Source organism: Onychomys torridus, chromosome 18 (assembly GCF_903995425.1).
Source record: "Onychomys torridus chromosome 18, mOncTor1.1, whole genome shotgun sequence".
In the NCBI taxonomy this organism is placed as follows: Eukaryota; Metazoa; Chordata; class Mammalia; order Rodentia; family Cricetidae; genus Onychomys; species Onychomys torridus.
The window spans coordinates 10,749,430-10,770,712 of record NC_050460.1 but is presented as its reverse complement, the minus strand read 5'-3'; the positions used below and the strand labels follow the sequence as shown (position 1 = coordinate 10,770,712).

The 21,283-nt window shown below is 43.7% G+C and overlaps 1 protein-coding gene across 2 annotated transcripts in view; it reads left to right on the top strand.

Annotated features, from left to right (window-relative positions):
- The window catches only part of Pla2g7 (phospholipase A2 group VII), a 43,336-nt gene that overhangs the window by 20,594 nt on the left and 1,459 nt on the right, over positions 1–21,283 (top strand). For both annotated transcript variants that reach the window (XM_036167705.1, XM_036167707.1), the window contains 8 exons: positions 3,733–3,854; positions 4,240–4,384; positions 6,096–6,189; positions 7,933–8,001; positions 8,706–8,832; positions 10,025–10,138; positions 12,938–13,029; positions 16,153–16,323. In XM_036167705.1, the coding sequence (XP_036023598.1) occupies positions 3,733–3,854; positions 4,240–4,384; positions 6,096–6,189; positions 7,933–8,001; positions 8,706–8,832; positions 10,025–10,138; positions 12,938–13,029; positions 16,153–16,323 (934 nt within the window). The remainder of the gene's footprint in view (positions 1–3,732; positions 3,855–4,239; positions 4,385–6,095; positions 6,190–7,932; positions 8,002–8,705; positions 8,833–10,024; positions 10,139–12,937; positions 13,030–16,152; positions 16,324–21,283) is intronic.

The window sequence follows — 21,283 nt, the reverse complement described above, 5'->3', positions numbered from 1 at the left end:
GAAGATTTAGACCACACTAGGAACAGTAGCTAGCATGGGACAGGTACATCTCATGTCACCAAGAAGGACCTACCTTGCTAGGACATTGCATCTGAAGCATTGTGAATGCTTGTTCACCTTAAAGGAAACTGTGAGACACATGTGTCTCAATCTATGTCCTGTGGAGAACACAGCAGGAGGTGGCTAGAGAATGATGTCACACTGTCTACACCCACAGATCCCTATACCTGAATACATGTACTCACTTTGGATCTGGTTGTTCGTGCTGGTTGGGTGACTCCTTTCCACAGCATCTACAAAAGGGCTTGCATAACTCCATGACATCGAGATAAACTTTGCCCTACTTCATAATTGGGGAAATGGACGGATCAATAGGAAATGGACTGTGCCTTATATTGATCATTGCACAGGTAACTGACTAATATCTCAGAGGTCCATTCATCCCTCAGCAATTCCCAGGAAGTGAGGGCTCTACGGAGACAGTGGTGACTAAGGTGGGGAGCTCGTCATCAGGGAACCTGTGACCTACTTGAAATGTAGTTAATTTTTCCAAATATCAGTTTCAGAGATTGGAAACAGGTCACATGACAGGTAAATTATTATCCAGGGTACATTTTATGTCATTCACTCTTATTGGTGCTCTGAGAATTTAAAGACATGTTTTCTGTCCTCTCATCTTTAAACATCATTGGAAATCTGTTCCTTGAGGACAGGGTTATTTATTCATCTTTCTGGGATTTGTGTTAGCCCAATGCCATACTCATTCTAGATGCTCAAAAGTGGCTACATGAATATGTTTTAAGTTATAATTAATAAATTAAAACAGTAGATGATTAATTTCTTGTCAAAGGAATACATAGAAAATACAGCTAATTCAGGTTATGATTTACTTTGAGTGTGTGTTTGTGTTATAAGTGCATGTGCATCAGTGAGTGTCCATACCTATATACACAGGCAGAAGCCAGAGGACCTCTAACTCACTATGTATCTGGCCTTGAATTATTTATCCTGTTCTCTTCACAAGCACTGATATGACAAGCATGTGCTGTTCTACCTGGAAAGGCTTAAAGTATAGGCTAGAGACTCATCACATACTGATGGATGATAAAAGTCTAAAAGAGAATGCAACTTTTCCACAATGTATACATCCCAAGACTCAGAAATATTTGACTACCAAAAATATATCCCAAGTAGCATACTATAGGTCCAAAGTTCATATTCAAATAAAGTTGAGGAGGATTGGGAAAAGATAAACTGAGCCACAAGCTAGAGCATCCAAGAAGAGGTGGTTCTGACGTCTCTTTCTTCTTCTTCCTTGTGATGATTCCAGACAGAGGGAGAGATGAGATGCAGGCTCATGTGATGTGCAAGCTGTAAGACACGCTTTTCTCCACCCAGTGTAGTACGTATGGCTCCTAGAGTCTGGATGAACAGGCTCCTAAAGTAGAGAAGGTTTTGGAGAACCACAGGTTGTTTGAAGAGGTTCCCATGGTTTCGGTAGAATTAAGATCTCACTTTTGGTCTGCGGAACTCCGTTGCTAGGCAGGGTCTCCAAAGCAGCTAAGAGTTCTGTGGGAGTCCTCACTGAGCTGTGGAAGCCAGTGGTCTCCCCACTGGTCTAGCCCTGCCATGGTTGCCCAGGGGTGGGGACACAGCAGCGCACTGGCTGCTCATCACAGAAGGAAAGGCAGAAGGTGTCTCCCACCCTGTTACTCTCTAGAATTGTCGTCTCCCAGTTAGACCAAGCCTGACGCTACAGACAACCTGAAATGGGAGACGAAGGACCTTCTGTAATTCTAAGGAAGCCACAGAACGTTCACCAACATGGAGGTAAAATGAAATAATAAAAAATCTTCAAGGAATTGTGCCAACTTTTGAATGTGCCCTGAAGAAGAGTGGAGCCCTAGTGGAGATCTGCTGATGCTCCTAAGGACTCCCCATCCTTTGAGTAGTGAGAGGTTACCAGCTCTGGAGAAGGGAAGAAGGAATGGCGGTTGACTGCCGGTTACATGCAACAGTCCTTATTAGGCACGTGAGGAATACACTCACTTCTTCCGTGTTCTTCAACCACATAGCTGTCCTGAGGCTGGTTAAGGCCTTTACCAATGAGCCCCCGAGAGACGACTTAAATTACTTAGGCCAGAGCACCATGGCTTGGTATGTGAAACAGGACCACTTGGGTCCAGTACTAGGCGCCATCCTCTGTCTTTCTTGAAAACTGCCTCTTATCATTACTTCATCAGTGTGGCCAAGCGATCTGGACCAGGACACAACAGCTCTTCACCTCGCGCCAGCCTATTTGGAATCTTTTTGATTCAGTTAAATTGGAGTGAGGACTGGGATCTACATTTCTAAGCTCTGGGTGATACACACGATGCTGGCCTGAGGATCAGCTTTGTGTAGGAGGTCTTGTGTACTGAAAGCCTCCATCACTGGCTGGTGCTTCACACATGAGTCATCAGCAGAGCATGTGAATGAGATTATTGCCAAGAGCCTTGCTGAGCAATGCTGCATGATAACAAGGCCGGTCCACACTCCACATAGCTCTGGGTTTTTGGCAGAGAGTTTGTACAGTGCAAAACACAGAGTCTGTGCAGCACAGGAATCAGCTCCCACACCAGTCAAGTAAATGTTGGGGGCAGTAGAGGTAGGGATTTATTGTTATTTGGACCCAACATCTGTGGTTTTTATTTTAGTTGATATAATGTATGAGTGTTCTGCATATATATGTGCATGCTGGAAGAGTCATCAGATCCTATCTATAGATGGTTGTGAGCCACTAGGTGGGTGCTGGGAATTGAAATTAGGACCTCTGGAAGAGCAGCCAGTGCTCCTAACCCCCTGAGACATCTCCGGGATTAAGCATGGGTTTGATGAGGTTTAGAAAGGAGGGCAGTTGCAGGTACATGGAAGAGTTCAGGCTTTAGAGATGAAAAGAGAGTCAAGAGTGGGTGGGTCAAAGAACACATATGATGGGTTTGAATGAAGGACAGGAGAGACTGGCGGTGTGTCAGGTTAGTTCCTTTCCACAGAGCTGTATTGTGTCTGGAGCACCAGAGGCTGTATTTAGACTAGTGGGGGCCAGCTCTTGAGTGGTAGCTAGTTGGGACCAATGTCCTCATTCTTACCATCACATAATATGCCACACATATCAGATTCTTGATTCTGACCAAGGAATGGTCATGTCTGGGATCAGGGATAATTCCAAATAAAGAACAAATCATAGAGACCGTGAAAAGGTTTGTCTGACTCACAGGATTCTGGCCTGGAACTCGTAAGATAGAGAATTCTGGGGTTCAGGGTGGGGCGGACAGTTGCAAAGTGAGAAGAGGAAATTGGGAGATGGTCATTTAGTTTCATCTTGGGCCACTGGCTTTGATATTGCTATGGAACGATGTCAGGTCCAGATGCACAAGAAGTGTAAGCATGTTGGGCATAGTGGAACACGCCTTTAATCTCAGCACTGGGGAGGCAGAGGCAGGGGGATCTCTGGGAGCTTGAGGTCAGCTTGGTCTACAGAATAAGATCCAGGACAGTCAGGGATACACATAGAAACCCTGTCTCACCACACACACACACACACACACACACACACACACACACACACACACACACACTGCCAGAAACTATGAGCAGAGTTTCATTGCCTTAGAGCTCCTAGCACAGTAAAGTCTGAAATGGACTGAGTTACTGCCATGTGTTTACATGAACTCACATGAACCTATTTTTCAGCATGGTTCCATAAGATACAAGCGGTGATGTCTGCTGCCAGCTCTGGCCATAGCAATATCCCTAAAGGAAATGGATCCTACCCCGTCGGTTGTACAGATGTGATGTTCGGTTATGCTGCGGAGGTAATGCCTTACTTTGCCTTAACCTTCAATCCTGGCCTGGCCTTGCTTTCTAGCACATGTGCTAACTTGATCCCGCAGTCACCCCAGAATGAGTCATTGGCCACCCCCGAGGCCACGCCTTTTGCTACTCCACTATTCTTCAGCTGTTCGCTGTCTCCTGATTAATTTGCTGATGAATCTTATTTTTTTCTCAGATTTTTCTTCTATTCAAAGATGGTTGTTCTGTCTCCTTTTCTCCTGTGGTTATCTTCAGGCACTCAGAAGCTGGAACACTTCCCTAGGCATCTTTAGGAAAGGCAGGGATTTGGGCCCTGGGAATAAAATATTCAAAGCACTGCACTTGAACTGTGTGTGACGGAGAGTATATTCATTCTTCTCCCACCAGAGCGTCTTCTTGAGATTGTATTACCCAGCTCAAGATCAAGATCGCCTTGACACTGTTTGGATCCCAAACAAAGAATATTTTTTCGGCCTTAGTAAATTTCTTGGGACACCCCGTTTTGTAGGCAACATTTTGAGCCTGTTATATGGTAAGATTTTTATTGGTCCTATTCTGAAGTTATATGCATATGTGTATATATGCATGTGTGTGTGTGTGTGTGTGTGTGTGTGTGTGTGTGTGTGTGTGTGTGTGTGTGTGTGTTCTTATGCACACAAGTGTGCATTCATATGAAGGCCGGAGGACAACCCGAGGTGTTATTTCTTAGAAATGCAGTTCACCTCCTTTGAGACAGGCTCTCCCAGTAGTCTGGGGCTCACCACTTAGTCTAGACTGCCTCATAGGCAAGTCCCAGGGACCCTCCATCTCAGCCTCCACAGCACTGGGATTACATGTGTGTGCCTGGTATTTTTTTACCACCACATGCAAGGCAGACACTTTAACAGCTGAATGGTCTCCCTAGCTAGGAAGAGGGGGTTTCCTAAGGGTTTAGGCATCACTGAGAGAAGCGAGGGCTCTTTATCATTTCACAAATTCTGATTTGTATGCGATGGGATGGGATGGAGTGGGATGGGGATGTCATATTTGCCTTAACATCTTCTTATATCTGAGCCTCAATTTCCCTTCTTACATCCTGTGGTGGAAGCCACATTGTGGTCAGAGAGGCAGATTGTCTGATGGGACCATTGCCTGCACATTTTGTGTCAGAAGAAAATAGAAAAATAGAAGCCAAGCCCAGCTGACCTCTCACTTATCACAAGAGACCTCAGTTCATGCCCATCACCACCCCTAAAGGACTCATTTCTCTCCTACAGTCTGAGACAGTCCCCATTTAACATGTCTGCAACATACTAAGGGAGGGAGACTTTCCGTTCCTAACATTTGTTAGAGCAGGTGAAAATTGAGCCTGTGTTAATTACACCTTCAAATTTTTCAGCTTTGGGAATTTTCTTCATCTTTAGGTTTTCATAGGAATTGCCTTAAAGTCGGAAAATACTCCAAACTAGAAAACACTATTGCATAGTGTATAGTAGTTTATAAGCCACGTCCATAACAACAATCACATTCAGTCTTCCTGACCAAATGTTTGTTTATGATAAGAAAATGACATTCAAATGACCATAACAATAATGATGAAAACAACTAACTAAGCTGTGAAGGAAGGGAGCTCACATTGTCCAGTTTTGAGCTTTTTATGGTACTTTATATATAAAAATGGGTGCTTTATATATAAAACCTAATTAGATATCAGTTTCATTAAAACTGTCTAAGATCACAATGAATCCTACCATTTGTAGAAGAGGAATCTGAAGCTGAGCAGCATGCCCAGCTAGTCAATGGCAATCTCATGAAACGCTCCCTTTGGTGTGCGAACTCCTCATCTCTCCATCTTTTGCGGGACTGTGATTATCATGAGAGGAGATTCTGGTGCTCAGGTCCTGGCTGTCAGCATGATGATTTCCTGGATGCTTCGTTTAAATGAAATGTTCAATGTTATCTCAAAACCTCTAAGTAGAAAAAAGTAGTGTCCTTCTAGAATATGCCCTAAGTAGGACAATCTCTGCTCGTGAGGTCAGTGGCAGTGAGGACCGACTAGTAATTGATGCACTTAAGGGAGAAAGGCACATTGAAGTCCCTGGTTGGTGAGTATTTAGTATCTGGCTTTTAAAGTGAATATAGTAATTTATAAAATCATAGTTAAGACTCCATGGATTAGAGATTTTGTGCCCAGAAGATGCAAATTAATTAGCAAACAGCATTCAAGCCAGAGGAAACGTTGATTTACCTCCACTATTGTCTAGGTTCAAGGATAACTCCTGCAAGCTGGAATTCTCCTCTGAGGACTGGTGAAAAATATCCACTCATTGTCTTTTCGCATGGTCTTGGAGCGTTCAGGTAATGCGTGGGAGACCAGACAGTTTTAGTAAAGCCATCACCCACTAGTTCTATTTCTTAAAAATAAAAAATCAGATTTCAGAATGTAATGTTGGTCCAAGTGGACACTTGGGGTTCACTAAGAACTGACTGTGGGACTGGTGGAAAGTTGGATAGTATCTCTCTTCGGCACTGGATTCATAGTCTAGAAAATTATTTTATTTTTGCTACAGTAGTAATTGGCAAATGGGAATTCGAGAATCAGACCTAGCCAACCATCTATATAAAAGCTATCTCGCAGCAGAGTTGTGTGCATTCAGCTTTCACACAGTCAATGGTTGCTACAGCAGAGTTCAGATGTCTTTCCTACAAAGCTGGAAACAGTTACTCTGACTGCAGCAGGCAGGTCTTCGGCTCTACACAGTAGATCGCATCCCTCCCTGTGCCTTCAGCAGTAGCAAACACAGTTCCTAGACACCCCTTTTGTATTTCTACGATCATTGACTATGGAACACATGGTGTGAGACAGAGAGCGTAGAAATGGCGACGTAGAAGAGTGGGGATGTGACAGTCCACAGTTATCTACCCCCTGCTCAGTTTGACCATTCCCAGAACACTAAGTGTGTGTTGAGTAGTTACACAGCTTTCAATAGGGTCAAGGCACTGAAGATACATGCGCTCACTTGACCTAAGTGATGACTACCTTTCACAGGTAAAGCCCACAACTGAGAAGACTCAAGGGCCCAAAGCAGGGCAGGCAGTTAAGAAGTGACGGAACCTGACCTACTTTCCTATGTACTGCCTCTCTGTGTGCATTACCTTATCAAACGATTCTGGAGCTGTGGAGATGGCTCAGTGGTTGTAAAAGTTCATATTGCTCTCACAGAGAACCCAAGATCATAGCCCAGGGCCCATGTCAGGTAGCTCTCAACTACCTCTGACTATAGCTCCAAGGGACACAGTGACCTCTTCTGGCCTTCACATGACACTGCACATACATGCAACTATACATACACACATAAAAAAATTTAGATTTCTTAAAAAAGAAAAACTCACTTTCTCTACCCTAAATGTAAGCCTTTGTTCTTAGCTCTATTTCATAAGTGGTGACACAATTTAGTAGCTATCTAAAAATCAGATAGCTAATAAATGACAAAGATTTAAAAACTTCAGAATTTAGTTCAGATCACTTTACCACTGAGCTGTGTCCCCAGCTCATGAGAATGGCTTTTGGATATGGGGATATGGCCCCCCTTGATAATAAGGTGTTTTTGTGTGTCACTAGACAATGGACAGTCAGATACTTTTCTGAGCACTTGCAAAGAGGAAAGGGAAGTTAACAGATAAGAGGAAAGTCGAATCAAGGATGGAGCTGAAGAAGACAGTCAGGTGAGGGATGAAAGAGAACAATTAAACCTGTTGTGGAGATGGATCTGCATCAACTCCCAAGGTCATCATTTGGAATGACTGTGACATTAGTTCTGAGTTTCATTAACTCAGCATTCTTGACAGTTTAGACCACTCAATTGTTTGCTTTAGAGGCCTTATCCTGTATACTGTAGGATGCTTAGCAGTGCCCCTCTGCTCACCAGATGCCAGAGGAAATAAAACACCTCCAGACACTGCCACATGCCTCCTAAGGACCCTTTGAGGACCAGAGCTGCCCAGTGTGCCAATGCAGGGCGTAACAGGCTCCATGTTTTTCTCAGTGAACTTGAGTTTGTAACAGTGGTTGGTAATTGCTTCCCTCTTTTTGTTTTCCAGAACAATCTATTCTGCTATTGGTATTGGCCTGGCATCTTATGGGTTCATAGTTGCTACTGTAGAGCACAGGTATGTTTCTGTGTATGTCAAATACAAAACCAAAACAAACCAGGTTATCGTTCTTAACTCTACCTATAACTGTTCTCTAAGCTCATAAAAACCATGGGTGGAATTTTACATGATGAAAAGAAAAGAGAATGAACTACATTGTCAAGATCTTCAAGACAGTTCATGTCCTGAGAGCATAAAGTCTGCCATGGACTAAACTGCAGTGTTTCAGACACTATCTCAGTCCTTTAGAACTTGTAAAAATCCTATGTGATGGTTGTTTTATTCATGTCACACAGATTGAAATGGAGGTACGACAGGTAATTTACCCAAAATCATTTTACCTGAAATACCTAAATCTATTAGATGCCAATGCTGGAATTTGATTTCAGAGAGTTTTGTGTTATTTTTGTAGTACAGGGGATTGGAAACAGAACACTGTGTGGATTAGACAGCACTTTACCACTGAGCTGTGTCCCCAGCCCATGAGAATGGCTTTTCAACATGGTTCCAATGTTGCCTTCTAGACTTGCGGTAATGGAGGGTTAGGTCCCTAGACCGTGGACAGGCAGCTCCTCCTCTGTGCACTCCCTTTGTCTCTTCTTTTACTTGTGGAGGGAAGGTAGAGCAGAAGAGGGAAGAGAAGTCAACAGAGGAGAGGAAACTGAACAACTGAGGAAGGCAGTCGGATGAATGGAGCATAATTCAATCTGTGTGTGTTGTAGAGATGAATCTGCATCAGCAACATACTATTTTGAGGACCGAGCGGCTGCAAAAATGGAAAACAGGTCTTGGCTTTACCTTAGGACCGTAATAAAACAAGAGGAGGCGGAGAGAGTCCGGAAAGAGCAGGTACAGTTCAGTGAGGGAAGTGTGCAGTAGCCTTCAGAGCACTAAGAAAATGACAGCATCTGTTAATGTTCACCGCTAGCTAGCTCTCCCGCTTACCCGAAGGTCTGTCTGAAGGCTCTCTGAGTGGAGAAAAAACTTTTTATTAAAATGTCTGTTTAACAGAAAACAGACAAAATTACTCTGGGAAATGACAATGCCACTAAGAATTCTCTTCTGTTAAAGTGTCTAGTTTTGGAATCTCAAAACGGATTAAAAAATAAAAAAGATGACTAGATGTATTGTTAAAAAGGTTTCGGAGAGGTTTCATAGGTTGCATACAATAGTCTAAATGTACAGGCCTTGCCCAAAAGGCAGAAGCAGGCAGACCTCTGTGAGTTTGAGACTTTCTTGGTCTACATATTGAGTCATCCAGAGCTACATAATGAAACCCTGTTCACTACCTCCCCGCCCTCACCCTAAAGAAATGTACACGCCTTAAAATCTGCTTGTCTGTGAATGTTAGCTCCATGACTTGGCAGTGGAACGATCCTGGCCAGTAAATTTTGTGCCTTGATGTGTTACAAAATAGTCATTAACGATATCTGTCTCTCATGGTCACTGGAATAATTATTTGAGATAAAGTATACCGGCTGCTTCTTTATCTTGGGTGTGTTAGATGTGGCAGGATATTTAGACCCACACACATTTCATTGATGTAGGCTCTGTCACTCTGGAATCTTCCTCTCCAGGAAGCTCAGAAAGCTCCAAGGACTCACAAGGTCCCTCCCTGAGGTTGCACAGATAGGGAGCAGCTGACTGTTCTACTGCTGGGGTGGTAGAGCTTTTGTGAGTCACCACTCACGCACTTGTAAGCAACCCCAATACACCTACCAGTTCACCAAGCTAGGCTTGGGATTTGGTGGAATCATTTTTTGTTCTGTTGGCATCCTCTCTGAGATGGGTAGACTTTGTTCACATGTCTCCACTATTAGTATACAAAAATAGAAATCAAAATAAGTCACAGATCAGGAAAGCAAGAGGTGAGCTGTTCTAGCTCAGCTGACACCCCCTTCACAGTGCTAGTTTGTATCACTATTGTTTTTCACAGAGGTGTTTGCAGTGTGTAACTAACCTTCTCCCACAGGCATACCCTACACAGACATTAAGGTGTTACAATATCTTATGTATCATTTCCTTCTAATTATTTTATTAGGTGCAGCAAAGAGCAAAAGAATGTTCCCAGGCTCTCAATGCAATGCTTGACATTGAACATGGAAGCCCAAAAGAGAACCTACTAGGTTCAGACTTTGATTTGAATCAGCTAAAGGTGAGCATTTAGCAGAGCTCTTTCTTCCTAGGACTGTGATTTTGTATTGTTCTTTGTTGGCTGTTTTTCTGCTCCATTGCAAGGTAGATGATAAGAAACTTTGTGATGGATGGCTAGGATTGTCAACTTGACCCAGTCTAGAATCACCTAGGAAGGGAGACTCAATGGGGGATGGTCTACACTGGGTTGGCCTGTGTGTGTGTTTGTAGGGGATTGTCTTAATTAAGTTCATTGATGTGGGAAGTCCACAGTGGGCAGCACTAATCCCTAGGCAGGGAGTCCTGAACAGTGTAAGAGTAGAGAAAAGTAGCTGAGCACGAATAAGCAAGTAAGCTAGCAAGTGAGTAAACTATGAATCCATTCATTTCTCTCTACGCTCAGTTATTGTCTAGCTGTTTTAAATTCCTGCCATCTTGACTTCCACGACATCATGGACTATAAACATAGAATTGTGAGCTAAAATGAACCCTTCCTCATCTAAGGTGCCCTTCCCCCATCACCCAGGATATTTTACAACAGCAATAGAAATAAAACTAGACCAGAATGTGCATGTGTGAATGTACACATACACCCTCCCCCCCACACACACAGTGCACACTATGCAGGCAGAAGTGAAACCTGCATGAACCATGTTGAATGGTAAATAAAGCAGCCACTTTGAACTGAAAACAGTAGTTACATGTGGCTCAACTTCCTACTTCCAAGGGAGGTATACTTTGTTGGATAGTGATGGCATTGTTTTAAGCTTGATCTTGAAGAGTTGGCCAAATGTTTTGAATGGCGTTTTTTTTGGGGGGGGGTGCAAGAATAAATGTTATGAAGTGTAGGTTGGAGGGCAGGGTGTTAGAAGGAACTAGAAGCAGTTTAGTTTGAGGTCAAGATGATGGCTCTTCTCTAGATACAATCAAGAGTTGGCTATCAACAAGCCACCTTACTGTAGCCTGAGAGACCAGCTCCCAGAACAGCTCTGGGGTTGCAGATAGAATGCCTTCAGAATAGGGGGACTGGGAATAATTCTTATTTATCTGAGGGAATAGAAACTCACAGATGATCATGTTATTTCTCTCAAGTTCTTTACCTCTTTTCTTTCTTCTGCCTCCCCTTATATAGCATCCCAATGAAAGGCAATAAAAAGCTACATCTGATGGTCTAGCACATTCCTTGAGCAAAGGATAAGTAGCTGAGCCATTTACCATTGCAACACATAAGCAAGGACATGGTGTTCAGCACTTTCTGGGCAGTGGCATTGAAAGTGTCCCAAACCTAAAAATATATATATTACCCTGCTTGCAACTCTAGATCATGAGAAAGGGAACTTGGAACTCTATATTCAAGGCTGTGAGGCCAGACCATCCTCTGTGGCTCTGGCTAATTGTGTAACTTTTCCCACAATTAGCTGGACATAAAACTGTTTCTCTCAGGACTTGGTTAATTGATTATTATTTGGGACCTAAACAATGGACAGTTAGTGAATTGACCCTTGAGTCTTGTAGTAAGAATCTGAGGTTAGAAGTTCATGCAGAGAGTTAATGCTTGAGTAGTTTGTGTAGGGCATTAGTCATTGGTCTGAGTGGTCAGCCAGACTTTCAGCAAGCGGGGAAATTGGCACAAAAGTTGCTTCATGGCTGACCTTGGTTCTACAATAAGACACCTGGGAATCTGTCCTTTTGTATTTTCTGTGGAGGTTTATCTGATGAGGTACTCAGTCTAGTTTGAATTTTCTCTCAGGCCCCAAATCAGCCGATTGTATGTAGCTTGTCATAGAACTGAGAAGAAATTGCTGTTTTCTTTGTGTCCGTCTGGGCCTAGGTGTTTTACAGTCCACATGGAACAATAGATCTAATCATGAAGCATATCCTAGCATATTTTCTAGTTATCAAAATTACACAGCTTAATGAGGAGTCATCTTTAGACAGTCCACAGATACAAATGGCCATAAGATTGAGATGTAATCATGAGATTACATGTACACATTACATGAAAATGCACGGCAACCAGGAGATTCCACAGCTGAATTTACAGACAGAAGCAGCCAGCTTCCAGAGTCTGTGGTCCTGTTAGCCTTGCCTGAATGGGGTTCCTCCATCAGAGAATTATTCATCTGTTGGGCTGGCATGTGAACTATCAATTGCCATCCTCTATAATTGCATCATGACCTGTGACAGCTTGTGACACCACCTCCTTCTATCTTCATGCCTCTGTACCTGTTCCCTTGGCCTGAGACAAACACTTCCTTTTCACTATCTCCTCACTCAACACTCAACACTCAAGTCAGATGTCACCTGCTCTGAGAGGCTCCTGTGGACTCCAAGCCTTTGCAGAGCCTGGCTTAGCTATGGTACTACCAAATGTGCTCCTGGGCCCCAGGGCCTCAAATGCTGTGTTGCGTGGTATCGGATCGAAGGTTTCTATCACTTTCTTCCATGATAAACTGTGAGCTCACTAAAGTGAGACTACAATGTCAGACATTGGAGATAGTCAATAAATATTCTCAGAATGAAAAAACAAATAAACATGGATGAGGTGGGATGGAAATCAGCAGAGGGGCTCAGTTTCGGTGTGGATGATGAAAATTGTTAAGTTTACCGCTAAATGTTTGTTTGTGTGCTCGCGAGCGCGAGTGTGTGTGTGTGTGTGTGTGTGTGTGTGTGTGTGTGTGTGTGTGTGTTCTATGTTATGTCCTCAAGGCACTTAAGCAGACCTGAAGTGAATAATGATTGTATGATGGACAGAAATATTTAATGTACTCTTCTAATGCCGGGTGAGCTGCTGACTCACTGTTCTGCTTCGTCCACCCAGGGTGCTATCGATGTGGATAAAATAGCGGTGATTGGACACTCCTTTGGAGGAGCAACAGTTATTCACACCCTTAGTGAAGACCAGAGATTCAAGTAAGAGACAAAGCAAGAAAATGACTGGAATAGAGGGCAGGGTGACACACAGGACAGGGAACTGTTTTTCTGAAAGTCTAGTGATTAAGGGATCCTTGGGGTTTATAAGTCTTATTATATTTTACATTTCTTTGTTTCATTTTACGCGTATGGATGTTCTGCCTGCCTGTATGTCTGTGCATCATGTGCATGCTTTGTGCTGAAAGAGGTCAGAAGAGGGCATCAGATGCCCTGGAACTATAATTAGGGTTAGTTGTGAGCTGCTATGTGGGTGCTGGAATTGAGCCTGGGTCCTGGGCCAGAGAAATAGTTGCTCTAAACCATGGAGCTATTTCTCAATCTCCAGCACAAGCTTTGCTATTGTTCTTTGCTTCATCGAGTTGCTACATTTTCCTCAGTAGAGACCATTTATTTGTCCTGCTCCTAAAACCTCCCCTTGCCATTGTAACAGAGCAGCAGTATACAGGGATGTACAGGCACCTCTGTAGTAGGGTACGGAGCCCTTTGGGCACATACCTGAACAGTAAGTACACTAATCACCTCTGTAGTAGGGTACGGAGCCCTTTGGGCATATACTTGAACAGTAAGTACACTAATCACCTCTGTAGTAGGGTATGGAGCCCTTTGGGCATATACTTGAACAGTAAGTACACTGGTCACCTCTGTAGTAGGGTATGGAGCCCTTTGGGCACATACCTGAACAGTAAGTACACTAGTCACCTCTGTAGTAGGGTACGGAGCCCTTTGGGCATATACTTGAACAGTAAGTACACTGGTCACCTCTGTAGTAGGGTACGGAGCCCTTTGGGCATATACCTGAACAGTAAGTACACTAGTCACCTCTGTAGTAGGGTACGGAGCCCTTTGGGCACATACCTGGACAGTAAGTACACTAGTCACCTCTGTAGTAGGGTACAGAACCCTTTGGGCACATACCTGGACAGTAAGTACACTAGTCACCTCTGTAGTAGGGTACAGAACCCTTTGGGCACATACCTGAACAGTAAGTACACTAATCACCTCTGTAGTAGGGTACAGAACCCTTTGGGCATATACCTGAACAGTAAGTACACTGGTCACCTCTGTAGTAGGGTACGGAGCCCTTTGGGCATATACTTGAACAGTAAGTACACTAATCACCTCTGTAGTAGGGTACGGAGCCCTTTGGGCATATACCTGGATAGTGCACTGGGTCATCTCTGTAATAGGGTATGGAGGGAGTCCTTTGGGTGTATACCTGAGTAGTGCACTGGGTCACATGTTTAGCTTTTAGAGAAGCCTCCACATTGGTTTCCAGTGCACCTGCAGCAGTTCATGCTTCTACTAACAGTCAACAAGGCTGCCTCTCTCCCCACACCGTTGACATTTGCTGATTCTCACTGGCATGAAATGCTCTCTCCAAGACGTTTTAATCTGCACTTCTGTAAAGGCTAAGGAGGTTGAGCACTTTTAAAAATACTTCATTTGTTTTGCACACTTTGGCCCATTCTTCTTCTTCTTTTGCTGTTGTTAAGTTGGGTTCTTTCTTGTTGTTTAGTTGTTTTTAGTTCTTTGTGTATTCATGTCTCCCTCATATGAGGGTCATAGGTTCATTGGGGTGAGTGTGTGTAGAGGCCGGGAAACTAGAAAGGGTCTCACAAGCTGTGTAAATAGAGGCTGTGTGGGAGAGTGGGGGAGCGTAATAGAACACATGTGATAGGAAGGGTTTAAGTGAAGATGTGTGAACAGAGTGGGTGGAGAGTCAGCCTGAACTAAGTACGCAGAGTGTGCCGTAAAGAAACCTGCTACTTGATTAGCTAATTTTAAAAATAGTTTTCTCACCCCTATCCATCCCCCATTGTCCTTATTTATACCATGTGTTCACTTGGAATCTTATCTTTATGCCTTTACTGTGACATGCTTGTGATAAGATTGCCACCATTTTTATAGACTTCCCTAAGACACTGGGTTTTAAATTTTATTGTTAGCTTTTCTTTTGTCTCTAAATTGAGGCTAGATCTAAAATCCCAGTTATTTGGGCCAAAGTCCAACAAGAGCTCAGTTTTCTAACATTCAGAAGCATTTTCTTTCTTTAACGACTTATCCTACTCTCACATAGAACCAACTCTCTATGGAATGGACTGGACCATTTGAGACACTTTCCCCTCATATAAGGGCATTCTCTGCGGTCATCTACTCAGCATATCAGTGGATTTCCAAAAACACCAGGGAACAGGATCAAATTAGTGGGAAGAAGAAATTTTGATTCTAAATTTTTAGATTTTTATTATTTTTATTTATGTGCATGTGTATCTCTCTCACTCTGTGTGTATGTGTGTGCATATGTGTGCATGTATGTGTGTGCCTGTACATGTGAGTGCAAGTGCCCAGGGAGGCTGGAGCTAGAGTTACAGGTAGTTGTAAGCCACCTAGTATGCTCCTCTGAAAGAACAGTAAAGATTCTTAACCACTGAGACATCTTTCTGGTCCCCAAAGTTGTATTTTCACAAGGTATGTCTCATGTGTTTTACCCTCTGAATACAGTCCTATGTGTCTGGGGTGCCTTGTTGCCATGAAATAGGTATAGTAGACACACTGTGAAGCACCCAAGACTTTGGAGATGGGCTGGAGAGATGAATTAGCAAGTAATAGCATGCACTCTTACTCACTTCCCAGCACGCATCAGGCAGTTCATAACCACCTGTAACTCCAGCTCCAAGAGATCTGGCGCCATCTGCTGGCTTCTCTGGAAATCCGTACATATCCCCCCCCCCCCACGTGTACGTGTACACACACACACACACACACACACACACACACCATACCTCTCCAAACACCCAAAATAACAAAACAAAAAAAAAACTTAAGAAGAACAATGTTTGAAACACGGAAGAAATGAGGCTATTTTTCAGTTTTGTAGAAATTTCAACTGATTTAAATGTATTTTGAAAACCTTGTGATAAAAGTGAACATGGAAAAGTTTTAAGGAAATAGCCCTCTTCATGTAATGATTCCTAAAAGAAGTAATCAAGCAGCAGCAGGTCAGCTGTGTCCCAGAGTCCACTGTCGCACCCTTGAGATCCTTGGAGTAAGTTGGTGTGGTAGGACGGCCTGTAACCTTCGTCCTCCATCACATGTCTGCAGATGCGGGGTTGCTCTCGATCCATGGATGTATCCAGTGAGTGAAGAGCTCTACTCCAAAATCCCTCAGCCCCTCTTCTTCATCAACTCTGCACAATTCCAGACTCCGAAAGACATCATGAAAATGAAAAGATTCTACCAACCTGGCAAGGAAAGAAAAATGATTACAATCAGGTAAGTTCTCACGGGCTAGGTGACGATCGGCACTTGGAACTTGGGGAAGCCATTGCAAAATGGCTGTGCTGTTGTTAGATTTTTTTTTTTTTTTTAAAGTGGAGACTATAGTCTATCACCTCCAGTGCTCTTAGTCTCTCTCTTTCTCTCTCATTGTTTTGTTTTTGAGACAGGGTTTTTCTATTAGCCCTGGCTGTCCTGGAACTCACTCTGTAGACCAGGCTGGCCTCGAACTCAGAGATCTGCCTACCTTTGCCTCCTGAGTGCTGGGATTAAAGTGGTGCACCAGCACAGCCTGGCTTACTTGTTCTTTTTTGATGTGATGAATGTGCACCAAGTGTGTGCAGTGTCTGCAGAAGCCAGAAGAGGGCATCAGATTCCCTGGAACTGGAGTTGCAAACAGTTTTCAGTTACTGTGTGGGTGCTGAGAGCCAACCCTGGTCATCGGCAAGAGCAGCAAGTGCTCTTAACTACGGAGCCATCATCTCTCCAGCCCTGACTGAAATGAAAATGCTTTTAGTGACATTAATTACAGTGCTTATAGTGACACTTTAATATAGCTACCAGGTATCGACTACTTTCATCTGGACACCTGATGGTGTATGGTGGAGTAGGATTGAGGGACAGCAGTTCATCCTCAGGCCAAGTAAGGATGTCTTGAAAGAAGAAGTGAGAGCATCCATTGTGTTCATCTGTTGGAACCACGCATGAGTCTTATAAGCTCTGCCAAGCTGCAAAGGGATGCTCTTGAGTGATAGCCATATGCTTATATCTTGACATGGATTTAAACTCACAACAAGATTATTCAAACTGGGGCTAGAGATGCCCAGCAGTTAAGAGCACTGGCTGCTCTTGCAGAGGGCTGGATTTTGTATCCCAGCTTTCATGTCAGGTTTCTCACAAATGCTTGAGCTCCAGCTCCAAGGGATCCAATGACCTTTTCTAGTCTCTGTCAGCAAGTGTGCGCGCGCGCACACACACACACACACAAATAAAATAAAATAAATATTAAAAAATACTTTTAAGCAAAAAAAAAAAATGCATCTTACTGTTCTCTGAACCCTAGTGAATTCAGGGGGGAAATAGGCAGGAAGATGTAGCTAGAATAGCTCCCCTTTATTGATAGTTCGGCTTTCAAGCTTCCATTTTCATAGTTTTAGTTATCTATGGCCAGTTGGGGTCAAGAAATATTAGCTGGGAAAATTCTAGAAGTAACAATTGACTTTTTTAAAGTTTGACCTGCTCTCCAGAACATAATGAAATCTTGTACCACCCTGCTGTGATGGGGACCATTCCTTCATCCAGTGTGCGAATATTTCATGTGCAAACCTCCTGATAGTCACCTAGTATCACCCCAGTCATCAGACCAGCTATCCAACTATCAGGCTGTTACAGTATCCAAGATTAAATACAGTTCAGCCAACCAGTGAGGAAGAGAAAGAGAAAAAGAGAAAGATAATTATTTTTCACACTTTTTTCTTTTTCTCCTCTCCTTCTTTAACAAATTGTTTTGGTTACTTTTCCTGTTTTGTGTTAGACAACAAACAAAACAACACTCTGAGGGCTGGAGAGATGGCTCAGCAGTTAAGAGCACTGGCTGCCCTTCTGGGGGATCTGAGTTGTCTTCCCAGCACGCACATGGGAGCTCACAACCACCTGTAACTCCAGTGGGGATCAGATGCCTTATCCTGGCTTCCATGGGTACTGTACATATGCACAGACACAGTCAAGAAAACACTCAGACACATAAAATAAAAATGATTAAAAGCTCAAAAAAAATCAAAAAGAGCACTCACGACTAACAAAGAAATAAAAGAGAAAACATGCTCTGAAAAGGGTCAGCTCAAAGTTCAAGGTGACAGTCTGTCAATGTCATGTAGCATCTGCAGTCCTGAGGCAGGGAGCAATGAATCATAGACACAGCTCACTTTCTCCTTACATAGTCCAAGTTCCTCACCCCTGGAAAGGTGCCAGCCACGGTGGGTGGGGCTTTCCACTTCATTTAACCCAATCAAGAGACTTCCCCAAGAGGCGTACATGGGGTCTGTCTCTTAGGTGATTTCACATTATACAAAGCTGAGATTTGTTTTTGTTTCTAGACAGGATCTTACTATAGAGCCCTGGCTGGCCTGAACTCACAGAGACCTGCCTGTCTCTGCCTCCTGAGTGCTGGGATCAAACACACCACCACTCCCTGGCCCACATATATTATTTTTATTATTATACATTAGGCTTCTTATATTTTCCAGGCATCATTCCAGTGCTTGGGGGATTGATGTAAGAGGATTGTGAGTTCGAGTCTACACTGAGTCATATAGACATTGTCTCAAAAAGTTTTATTTCATTATTGGTTGTTGCTAAACTCTTATTACATCTAATTTATAAATTAAACTTTCCATAGGTGTACAGGACAGGAAAAACAAACAAACAAACAGGATGGTCCTCTTTGTTTTACTTCTCCTGCCCCTCCCAAATAAGGGAAACTGTAGGGCATTATCCCCAACCCAGTGAGGGAATGGGAGGAGTCATCCCCACTGAAAATGCCTGTTGGGAGAAGTGGAGCTGTATTGATATATAATATAATATAATAATATAATATTATAATATAATATATATAGTGGATCCTGTAGATATATATTAGATCCTGTATATATACATAGAGTGGATCTTGTAGAATTGAGAGTTGGATAGATGGTGAGGGACATTTGTATGTTCCCGTCTCTAATTCCTAAACAGGAATCTTACAGAGCACACAACCCTCAGGCGAAGTCTCCATCTGCACTTAGGAAGCAGAGATGGGGGAACACTTGTGTTGAGTTCCCTGTATCCTTCTTACACAAGCTGTGACCCCCAACCGAGGTGTGCTGTCTTGCTGTGGGCGGGTCTTCAGCTGTGCCTGCTGCGATTTCTACCTACTTCCTTCCAGGACTCACCTCTTTCCCTTTATCTCATTCCTTCTCTGTGAGAGCCCTGGACTGGAGATGGCTCAGTAGGAAAGAGCACTTGCTGCTCCCACAGGGCACCAGAGTTTGGTTCCCAGCACCCAAGTCAAGTGGCTCCAGGGTGTCCAATACCCTCCCTTGGCCACTGTGGTCACCCACAGACATGTGTGAGTACCCACATAGCGACCCACATAATACCTATACACAAATAAAAATAAATCTTTAAAAAAAAATCTCATGGTCTTCTGCTCACTCTGACACTTGTAGCCCAGCTGCCCAAGGCCTCACCAAGGCAGTGAAGAAAAGCCTGCCCCTGCCTCAGACCAGCCCCACACACGCCTCTTTCTGTCTCTACCCTTTTCTCTGTGTCTTCTTGATTGTTACTGAAGACTCTCAATCCTCCATCTTTACCTGACACAACCTCCCCTCACGGGAGATGTCCTGATGTTGTTTATAATGCATTTCTTTCTCTGCTCCAACTGTGTCTCAGCCTTCTCCACACTCTGCTCTTCACTCTCTCATGATGCCATCTGTACTTGCCTGGCCCATGGTCAGGACAAATCTCTCTCACCCGCCAGTCCTGTGGACGCTCAGACCCAACCAAGTAAACACATAGAGACTATATTACTTATAAACTATGGCCATGGCAGGCTTCTTGCTAACTTATATGTTAAATTAACCCATTTCTATTAATCTATAAGTTGCCATGTGGCTTATGGCTTACTGGTATCTTAACATGTTGCTTCTCATTGTGGCGGGCGGCAGCGTCTCTGCCTCAGCCTTCCACTTCCCAGAATTCTCTGTTTGTCCCGCCTATACTTCCTGCCTAGCTACTGGCCAATCAACACTTTATGTATGCAGAGCATATCCACAGCACTTGCTCTCTTTATGTCTCTGACTCTCATTTTGCCTAGAATGTAGGGAGGAGGTAGAGGGGTCCGGTGACTCTTGGTTGAACATAGCGTACTAGAAGAACCAAGGTTGGCTTCTAAGGACAGCCTCATGGAGGGAGAGTTTCCCCCAGTGGTGCTGGTCCAATACTGTGTTTTAACCTTGGCATTGGAGAACAGGACAAATGTAGGTAGAGATGCCCTACTCCAAATTGGGAAAGTACAACATTTGCCTGACGTCATAGTTGAAGCCACTGGAGTAGATGGGACTGAAGAGGGAAGCGCTGTTCTGAGGACATGCTCTCCAGGAATGCCAACAGCAGATGGGAGGGGACTGGAGAGCCAGGGAGAAACACAGGGCGGTGAGGTCAGAAAGGAGGGTGCAAGTGTGGAGGGAAGAGAGAAGTGCAGCAGACACAAGAAGGGTCCAGTGTCCCAGAGGTAGAACACGAAACACAAACCCTCGGGATGACCGGCCTGGCAGATGGTAAGCTGCTACTGGTAAATTAGAGAGCCGTGTACGTGGGGTGTACAAGTTGCTTACAATGAAATCCAGGGGCTGTTCTTTTTAAAATCTCTCATCTACACTGCTCTGACTAGCATTAAATATTACGTATGTTAAGAGATGGGGTAGGTGGTAGACTCTTTAACACATATTACACTCCATCTTCTCAGAAGTAGACTGGTTAATGGAAGGGTGTAATTTATTTCCCCTAGAAATAAGATACAAATCATGCCAGTTAGTTTTTGTCAACTTTATACAAACTGAAGTCACCTGGGAAGAGGGAGTTTCAATTAAGACATCACCTCCATAAGATGGTCCTGTAGGCTTGTCTTTGGGGGCATTTTCTCGATTAATGATTGATGTGGGAGGGCACAGCCCACCTAGGAGGATACCACACCTGGCTGGGTCCTGGTGCGATAAGGAGGCTGAGCAAACCATAGGAGCAAGCCAATAAGCAGCACTCCTTCACGGTCTCTGATTCAGTTCCTGCCTCCAGGTTCCTGCCTTGTTCTTGCTTTGACTTCCCTCAGTGAAGGACTGTATGGAATCTGGAAGTCAGCTAAACCTAAGCTGCTTTTAGTCGTGGTGTCTATCATAGCAGGGAATGTAAACTAGAGCACAAC